The sequence below is a fragment of the Electrona antarctica genome (assembly GCF_951216825.1).
Source record: "Electrona antarctica genome assembly, chromosome: 17".
Taxonomy (NCBI): Eukaryota; Metazoa; Chordata; class Actinopteri; order Myctophiformes; family Myctophidae; genus Electrona; species Electrona antarctica.
Window position 1 is genome coordinate 15144633 of NC_136798.1, and position 9536 is coordinate 15154168.

General features: G+C 44.3%; 3 protein-coding genes across 5 annotated transcripts in view; 2 read left to right on the top strand and 1 right to left on the bottom strand.

Annotated features, from left to right (window-relative positions):
• LOC306941268 (tyrosine-protein phosphatase non-receptor type 14-like) overlaps window positions 1-6537 on the bottom strand; it is a 52956-nt gene extending 46419 nt beyond the window's left edge. Inside the window, exon 1 of one of the 3 annotated variants that reach the window (XM_079526622.1) lies at window positions 6124-6537. The gene's annotated coding sequence lies outside the window, so the exon portion shown is untranslated. The remainder of the gene's footprint in view (window positions 1-6123) is intronic. The other 2 variants (XM_079526620.1, XM_079526621.1) reach the window with 2 other exon arrangements.
• Window positions 1-6937, top strand: part of zpax1 (zona pellucida protein AX 1) — a 190801-nt gene extending 183864 nt beyond the window's left edge. Inside the window, exon 22 of the mRNA XM_079526634.1 lies at window positions 6927-6937. Coding sequence (XP_079382760.1) covers window positions 6927-6928 — 2 coding nt within the window. The 3' untranslated portion in view covers window positions 6929-6937. The remainder of the gene's footprint in view (window positions 1-6926) is intronic.
• Window positions 6938-8234: 1297 nt separating this feature from the next.
• Window positions 8235-9263, top strand: LOC306940995 (outer mitochondrial transmembrane helix translocase-like; the record flags this gene model as incomplete). Its single annotated transcript, XM_079526299.1, has 1 exon — window positions 8235-9263. The coding sequence occupies one exon, from the start codon at window positions 8235-8237 to the stop codon at window positions 9261-9263; it is 1029 nt and encodes a 342-aa protein (XP_079382425.1).
• Between the last annotated feature and the right edge of the window lie 273 nt (window positions 9264-9536).

Consider the following 9536-nt stretch of genomic DNA (forward strand, 5'->3'; position numbering starts at 1 on the left):
CCTAGGGCAGGTGTTCTAAACCTGTGGGTCGCCAAATTATTTTGGAGGGTCCCCAAATTATAAAAAATATATATCTTTTTTTTTGCAACTTAATGGCTGGAAAATGGAAATTAAGAGTTTACATACGGTAGTACACGACACGTAGTGCATGCATAAACTTTCCTTAATGATTATATCTGGTTTCAGTATTCATTTATGATATATTTTCTCTATTATTAAGGTTATTTTTGCAGTCAGTTTGTATTGGTGGTGGGGATGGGGGTGGGGCTCGCGAGACATGGCCAAAGCATTTCCAGGGGTCCCCAGCCAAAAACGTTGAGAACCCCTGCCCTAGGGGACACATAGAATATGCAAACTACACACAGAAAGGCCCTTTTGCCAAGCCCACCTAGGAGAGAACACGACCCCCAGCGGGAAAAAAAACCCAGCTCATTCTAGCTGTGAGGTGACAGCGCTACCTAAAACCTCAACTCCAGGTCTTTAGTCAAAATATCTACTGGTCAGAGAATTCCACACCCACAATGCAAATTAATTTGTGCCCATGGGGTGCACAGTGCGCCCCAGGTGACCAAGTGCCGTTCACACCTGTACTTTGTGGCCGTCTGTCTGTCTGTCTTTACCTCTGTGTTTACAACCCAGCTTGCCCCTTGGTGGCTCTTAGACAACTGCCCAATCACAGCATGGATTTCATAGAACTGCGGTGATGCTCTCTCTCCCTGTACTTACCCTACCCCTCTCTATCCTTGATCTAATTCACCTCTCTCTCTCTTTCTCTCTTATTCACAGAGAAAAAAACAACAACAACACAGTCAGTGGCCAAAGACACACCGCTGTCTGCCGTCGTTCAAAATGTACGGTTTGATTTGTGTGTGTGTGTCTCACTCAGACACGGAGAATTCACGGAGAAACAACAACAACACGGACGCGCGGCATTAGACGTGAGCGTAGGCGTGCAAGCTTCTACTGGTACTGGTGTGCTTTTAAGAAAAGAATACTTATATTTATATTTGCAACAAGTACAGTACTCAATTTAATGTACTTCGTTAATGTCCAGTGTCCACCATTGTTTGTGTGTGTGCAGGATAAGTTCATGTGTATGCGACTATGCGTGAGGCAATACAGGGTGGTAAACTGCCACCTTCCCACAGTTAGTGGGCAACAGAATGGGAAAATAACTAGCAAGATAAGCGAAGATAGATAGAAGTCGAGAGACCTGCGGGAAAGAAGGGATGTTGACACCGCTGGTTCTCTCTCAGGCTCTTATCATGTTGGTACAGTTGGACAGGGGAAAGAGGGAGGGGGGGGCAGGGGATGATGAGAACGAGGGGCGGATGGAGAGAATGGGTGAATAAACATCGGTGGCGGTGAGGTTGATAGTGGAGTCGCTCCACCTCAACAACAGCAGAACCCCTGGCCTGGGACGGGACAGGCAGCCCACGGCCACCAGCTCTGTTACAGCAAGAGAACAAAATAAAACAGTGTGCTGTGCTTCACATTTTCCATACCCCCGCCCCCCCCCATCCCCCTCCCGGAACCACATCACACAAACGCACACACACACACACACTCACGCAATGCACTGTACTACTTACCCTCGGCCACCAAAAGCCACTGACTCTGCTTTCTAATGCTGAACCCTCAGGCAGTAACACAGTGACTTCAATAAGCACTGGCTTTTATGGAACAATCACAGGAGCAACGCATTTGGTTTGGCTGTCATTTAGGGCAGGCTAATCTCCCCAGATTGATTTTTTTCTTCTGTGACGTGTACTAACTAGACATACTGTAAATTCACATATTTTCACCACCGCAGGGTTCTGAGGCCGCTCACTTGGCTGTTATCCATGTGATGTTCTTTCACAAACATGAAAACAATGTTACGGTGATGCATTCACCATAACCCTCATCGAGATTGAAGGGAATATATTGCACTGCACACTACCATTCCATCGATTTGCTTTGCTCGGTACTACTTGCTCAGTCCTACTTCAAAACAACGTTTTCAGCAAACATCACCCATTCACCTGTGTGTGTGTGTGGGGGGGTAGCCACACGTGAGCATAGCAGCGTGCCTGTGTGTTGTTGGGGTGAGCAAATGGAGGGGGCTGACCTGTTGCGAGGGCGGGCTGAGGAGTGATTGACAGCTCACCTATAGCACCTGGTAGGAGCCTGGGGTAGAGTGTGGGAGAGCGGGGCAGGTTGGGACACGCTCGCTCTCCTCTGTTGTTGTCTGCTAGACTGACAAAGAGCACTGCTCACAAAATGCAAAGATCTCAAAACAGCCATGATCTGCATTCTGCATACACATTCTTTTACAACAATACCACATGATTGCATTATTGCTTACAGGTAACATTACTAAGCTTCCAAATCACTCCCGTTTGTGTTGGGGAAGTTGTGTGAAATGTCATAAGAGTCAGACATACACTTTGAAGGGGGTTATGAATGTCTCAGCCTTATTTTATACAATAAACAAACTTCTTCTTCCCTTGTCATATGGCAGGAGCAATTGCCCAAAATTACAGAAAGGTATGCCCTACTTTTCCTCTTAAAGTTGTAATCAAAAGTCAGAACATTATAATTAAGCAACAGCGGACTACAATAAAATGTCCGCCTTGCCTCTCTTCTCACTTTACATGTTTCAATCTTTCACATTTTGCCTCATGATATGCAGGCTTATGCAGCGGTCACAAACAACGTCAGTATGCCGATATACAGTATACTGTAATATGCCACCATCAGACAAGTAGCTGAGGCTATTGAAGCTATTAAAAACATTTATTTTCAAATAACGTTCATCCTACAAACAAATATAATGTAATGTTAAACTAATCAGATTGATATATAGATATATTCCACTGTTATATTCATAGCTTACGTATGATTCATGATAACTAGTATTTATGTATATGATGTATCGCCATGTTTTGGTCTTGCTTAATGTAAATGCCTAAATTGTAAATTGAAACAGCCTCCACTCCTTCCATTCCCTCTCCTCTCTGCTTTCAGCCAGGTCATTGTAGGCAAAATGTTTCAAAACATTTCAAAAATAGCTATAAAAAGAGCTGCTATTTTTGCAGCGGGACACTAAATCGTATATAGCGCCTTTATCCAAGGCGCTTTACATAGATTGTGCATTACATTCGCCCATTCACTCACACATTCACGGCGGCAGATACCATGCAAGGCACCAACCAGCACATCAGGAGCAATTTGGGGTTCAGAGTCTTGCTCAAGGACACTTCGACACTAACTCTGGGGGAGCCCGGGTTCGAACTGGCAACCTTGTTGGTAGAGTGGCTGGATTACCATCCAGCCACTCTACCACTGAGCCACCGCCACCCCTATCATACAACAAAGTATAACATACTTAAACCACATGACCATCCATATACGGTAGTGGTTCTCAAAGTGGGGTCCAGGGACCCATCTGGGTTCTATCTAAATGGACTCTTATGGGTCTGTAACCAAATGGTCCCTTGCAGGTCCATTTGTACACTCTCAAGAGTTATGGGGGTCCTTGGAATGGAACTGAGAACAACTGGGCTACAGTGATGGGGAGTAGACTACGGGCTAGTTGCTGACTTTCTCATAGAGGCCTCCCCTCTTGGGGGGCACACTTTAGTCCGACATCCCGTTAGTCAGACTACGTGGCCGGTTGAGACTCACCCGTGGCTTCCGCGTGCAGTTAGCGTTTGGGGATAGGGGCTCTATGGTTAGGGTTTGGAGATAGGGTTAGTATGGGCTCTATGGTTAGGGGATAGGGTTAGGGTTAGTATATGGGGCTCTATGGTTAGGGTTAGGGGATAGGGTTAGTATGGGGCTCTATGGTTAGGGTTAGGGGATAGGGTTAGTATGGGGCTCTATGGTTAGGGGATAGGGTTAGTATGGGGCTCTATGGTTAGGGTTAGGGGATAGGGTTAGTATGGGGCTCTATGGTTAGGGGATATGGTTAGTATGGGGCTCTATGGTTAGGGTTTGGGGATAGGGTTAGTATGGGGCTCTATGGTTAGGGTTAGGGGATAGGGTTAGTATGGGGCTCTATGGTTAGGGTTAGGGGATAGGGTTAGTATATGGGGCTCTATGGTTAGGGTTAGTATGGGGCTCTATGGTTAGGGGATAGGGTTAGTATGGGGCTCTATGGTTAGGGGATAGGGTTAGTATGGGGCTCTATGGTTAGGGTTAGGGGATAGGGTTAGTATGGGGCTCTATGGTTAGGGGATATGGTTAGTATGGGGCTCTATGGTTAGGGTTAGGGGATAGGGTTAGTATGGGGCTCTATGGTCGGAATATTCAGTAGTCGGATTATTGGGACGTCAGACTAACGCTGTTACGCTACGCACCCCACTCGCTAATTTATGCTTTGTTGCCTGTTGCTCACTGAAACTCACTCATTTCCACACCATTGTGTCGAAGCATAAATTAGGCTTTTACTTTTTGTCTCCTTCAACTTCTTTACAGTGTTTTAAAGCTGCTGTATGCTCCCCAGCCACTTGCTCTGGCACTATAATTTACACAGCATGCCTCTGAGCTTATAAAGACAGCCAGATGTTTGTGTGTGTGTGTGTGTGTGTGTGTGTGTGTGTGTGTGTGTGTGTGTGTGTACAAGGCGGCCTACGCGCCTCCTGCAGCAATGCTATATTTGCCTTTACGTATACTCTCCCAGTTTACAATGATGGTGTTAATCCTATAGGTGCATGTCCAAACATATATTTACACACTCACGCGCGCACAAACGCAATCGCGCACAGTGTGTGAGCAGACCAAACAGATCAGCAGCAATGTGCTAATGTCATCATTTAGGTGGCAGTGGCAGGCACAGCAGAGGTGAGTGGACAACTAGTGTTAACTGTAGACCAGCAAAAACATCATCTAGCCTAGGCCTACTTACTGTAATGTGTAGCAGGCAGGCCTATCTAGATACCCAAGTCCTTGAGTTCAACGTGCACCACACTGCATTTCTAGCACATTTAACAAGTTAAATGAAACTTGTGTGTGTTCACTTAAAACGCGTATTCGTGTATTTTCAGCATAATTAAATCCATGTGCAACTCTACCTAGATTAGGAAATCCCTACACATAGGCCACCAAAACTGAACCAAGTGAGTGTTATTATTATAATATAAGACTAGTAAAAGAATGTTGCATATTAAAAGTAGGCCTACCTCAGTATTAATTTATCAATTTGTGTACAGAACCGATTTAACCAAATCGACAGCTGGGTAATATAGCTACATGTCTAAGCCTGCACTTTATAATACATGTTCACAGTTAAAGCTGCAATCCGGAACTTATTTGAATTAATAATAAAAATGTAATTAAGGACGAGTGGTGGAAATTTGGTCTCATATGCGGGAGACCCGGGTTAGAATCCCGGGTACAGTTATGGATTGATTTGACAATCTAGCAATAGGCTATAGGCCTACTACTAGTGGTTCTCAACATGTGGATCAGGAGTCAGGACCCCCATGGGGATGGGATCCCACGTCATTTTGGGGGTCCCCAGGTGAAGAACTTTTGAATAGGCTAGCTCAAAAAAGAAAGAAAAGAAAAAAAGACCATCAGGCCTACTGAATCAAAAGTGCAAACTACACTATAAACACATGTAGGTTACTATAGGCTACATGCCAAATAGTCAAATAACATACCGGTAAGAAAGGGGCATACATTGTGAAAATAGTCGACCTAGCTCACAAATAATCATCGCTTATCTGTGGAACCAAGTCAAACTAAATGTAATGCCTCAACACCTACATTCCAAGTGCTTGTCAGGGTTTTGGGGGTCCCCAGTTTAAAGGGGGGGGGGGGGGGGGTCACGGCCTGAGAATGTTGAGAACCACTGGTCTAGCTATGATACAAGCGCAACCCCAGCCGCAGACCCCCGTCACCCCTAATGTTGGCGTCTGCTTGGGCAGAAGGTGCCCTACGTGGACAAGCAGCGCATATGGCCTGCCTGCTGCTCATTGAGACTCTATCACTGCAGCGCAGCCACTCGACTACAAAGTTTTTTGGGGGATAGGCTGGAAACTATTTACACACAGCCAAATATATGCTAAAACAGAGCTCAAAACGCCATTGTTGTAGGTCGACTAGAACAAAAACAAAACAAAAAAGCACACCCACCCTTGATTCTGCGCTACATGACGATTTGTGGTGTTCACTTTTAAAATCCTTCGACGAAGAGTTCGACAGAGGTGAACTTCAAAAATCCTTTAAACGGCGATAATCCTCAAACTGTGTTTTACTTCGCGCTTCCATGCGTCAAAAAACGATCTTCAGTCATTTAGGCGAATAATAGACAGAGACTTGTGTAAAAACTTAACGGCTCCAAAGAGAACTGCTTCTACACAGACCTAAAACAGTCACCAAATATTCCGAACTTGAGTGAGTATTTTTTTTTAAACGACGTGTTGCTCATTCTTTGGGACCCTCGGTGTGTTGTTGCTGTGTGCCCCCCTGGTCGACCACTCTGGTACAACGTAGGTCCAGATGTCTGTGTCCCGTCCCTTCTCTCTCCTGACATCAGAATGGAGGAATGCTAGGAATGCAGGGCTAACGGGAGAAGTGGCGGCTCCTCGTTTAATGGTTTTAGACGGGAGAGAGAGGTGACTAAACGGCAAACAAAGAAGGAGGTCCCCTCAGATATTTATGTCCTTTTGGCCATGGATGAATTAGCTACAGGCTTGGTTTAGCCTCCCCGGGGGAGCCTCCCCCATATTGTGCCACGGCCACATTTACTAAATGCTTTAGGTGGACTTTTTATATCACTATGTGTAGGAGCAGGCCTACAATTCTTGGGTTTAGGCTGTTCAGCCCTCAGCAATATTGCAAGTAATAAAGCAAAAGATAAATATATGCTTATAATAAATACCTATACCTACTGGCAATTGTATTATATAATATCATAAAGCCATCACACTGGCTGAAAAAAACCTCATATCATATGTATTGTGTTAATTGTAATAGCAGGAGGTTAGTGTGTGAATAGCAGAATTAAGATTGTTGTATCAATTGAACCCTAAGGCAAACCCCAAGCCCAGCCAATGTCATATTGACCTCTTTACTCATGGTGGTCTCTGGGATGAGTAAATGTACAGGTATAAGAATAGGGCATACTGTGCAAGCTAATTTGGATTTATGACCAAATTGCAACCTCTTGTGGCCATAGTTCAATTTACATGGTTCCTTCCTTTATGTAGACATAGCACTCTATACTGTATAGTAGTGTGTATATATATATACACAACATGCATATATGCATTGTTTCATTATATAGATATTCCACTGTTTACTGTAAATCGCTCAGGATTAAGAGCGTCTGCTAAATGCCAAATTGTAAATTGTAAACTACTTACATTATCACACTGACAATATTATCACATCAAAAAGATGGTTCCATCCTGGAGGCAAATCTTTCCGGTGATAAAATGGCCACCAACGTAATCAAGGAAGTCAACCAAAGAAGATTCCTTTACACTGTAAATGAATCTTCTTTGGTTGACTTTTTTGATCCTGTAAAGTTTACAGGATCTCCTCACTGGTCAACAAAAACACCTTGAAGACCCTAACAGGAGCCCTCGTACAAGGTTTCTTCGACTATGCATGTACCTCTTGGTACCACGTACAGCACCTCAAAGGCCCTTAAAACTAGGCTCCAGACTTCCCAAAACAAACTGGTCAGGCTACTACTTGGCCTCACTCCCCGAACCCACCTCACCCCTGCCCACTTCGACAGGCTGGGATGGCTTACGGTTGACGACAGAGTACAGCATCTTGCAATGGGTCTGGTCAACAAGATTCGCTATACCACCAAGATACCCATGTACCTCTAAATACCTCTAAATACTTCCTCAATATCACACCCACAACACCACTAAATTAATTTAGCTCCTATGCCACCAAAATTCTAGTCTGTCTACTAATATGGTGTGGTAATCGACCAAGTCAAATGAGGTCAGTGAAAACCTCATAGTAATGACGTAAGCAGGTCAGCATAAAAGTAGACCCACACTGTGTGAAGGGCAGTTTGAGCCAAAAACGTAGTATTCATACCTGAGCCTTTGCCGCTGCTTTTTACAAGGGGAGCCCCTCAACTTTCACAAAGTGTAGTGGGCCAGTTCCCAGTTAAAGTATTTTTCAGATTGTGTGTATTATTACTGACTTTACCACTAACGCAACACGAACGTGACAAGTCATTGTGCGATAGGAGAGGTGCGATTTTCTGCTCAGAAAACATGGCACATCTGGGACGCAATGAGGCCTTCGTGGGCCATCTCTTCATGCTTACCATATGTGGAGCCCTCGCCTATCTCACCTTCAGATGGATAGACAAAATCGATCCCACCAGGAAGAAGAAAGTAGAAGCTCAGAAACAGGCAGAGAAGCTGATGTGTCAGATTGGGGTTGAGAAAGTTAAGCTGTCAGACTATGAGATGATCATTGCAGCTCTTCTGGTGGACCCTCTCAGTATGCATACAACGTGGCATGACATTGCTGGTCTTGATGAGGTCATAACGGAGCTGAAAGGCACAGTCATCCTTCCTGTTCAGAAGAAAGACCTGTTTCAAGGCTCCAAGTTGTTAAAACCACCTAAAGGTGTGTTGCTGTACGGCCCACCTGGCTGTGGTAAGACGCTCATCGCCAAGGCGACAGCCAAGGAGGCAGGGTTTCGCTTCATCAACCTGCAGCCATCTACGTTGACAGACAAGTGGTACGGCGAATCAGAGAAGCTGGCTACTGCTGTGTTCACATTGGCTTTTAAACTACAGCCCTCGATTATATTCATAGACGAGATAGATTCGTTCTTGAGGAATCGTTCCATTTCGGATCACGAGAGCACAGCCTTGATCAAAGCTCTGTTCATGAGTCTGTGGGATGGACTGGATACCGATGACAACCATCAAGTGATTATAATGGGAGCTACTAATCGTCCTCAAGATATAGACGAAGCCATCCTGAGGAGAATGCCCTCTAGGTTTCACATAAAACAGCCTAGTCGGAAGCAGAGAGAACAGATCCTGAAAGTGATCTTGAACAATGAAAGGGTGGATTTGTCTGTGGACCTCTGTGATGTTTCCAAGGAAACTGAGGGATTTTCAGGAAGTGACCTCAAAGAGATATGTCGCGAGGCCGCACTGCTGTGTCTCCAAGACTTTGTACAACCCCTAAATAAAAATGGTTCAGAGGATTCTATCCGTCCCATCCAACAGTCAGACCTGCAGAAAGCCATCAGTAAGATGAGGGAAAATAAAACTTTTTATTAATTTATTGTAAAATTAAAGTTAATTGTTTAGGACCATTAGGTTGTCCTGTTTGTTTCTTTTCAGTAACTTCAAAAAGGTGCTTGATCATTCTGTTACAATTAAATTAACATGAACTGATTAAATGATTAATGCTACAAAAAGCTACAAAAATCTATTGCACATGTCTAGCCATTTATTTTACATTATCTGTTTCTAGTTTTTCAGTTGTCTACATATTACATAATTTACATTTCATTGTAATGTTGCACTGTGACACAGCTCTCATTTCTTTAT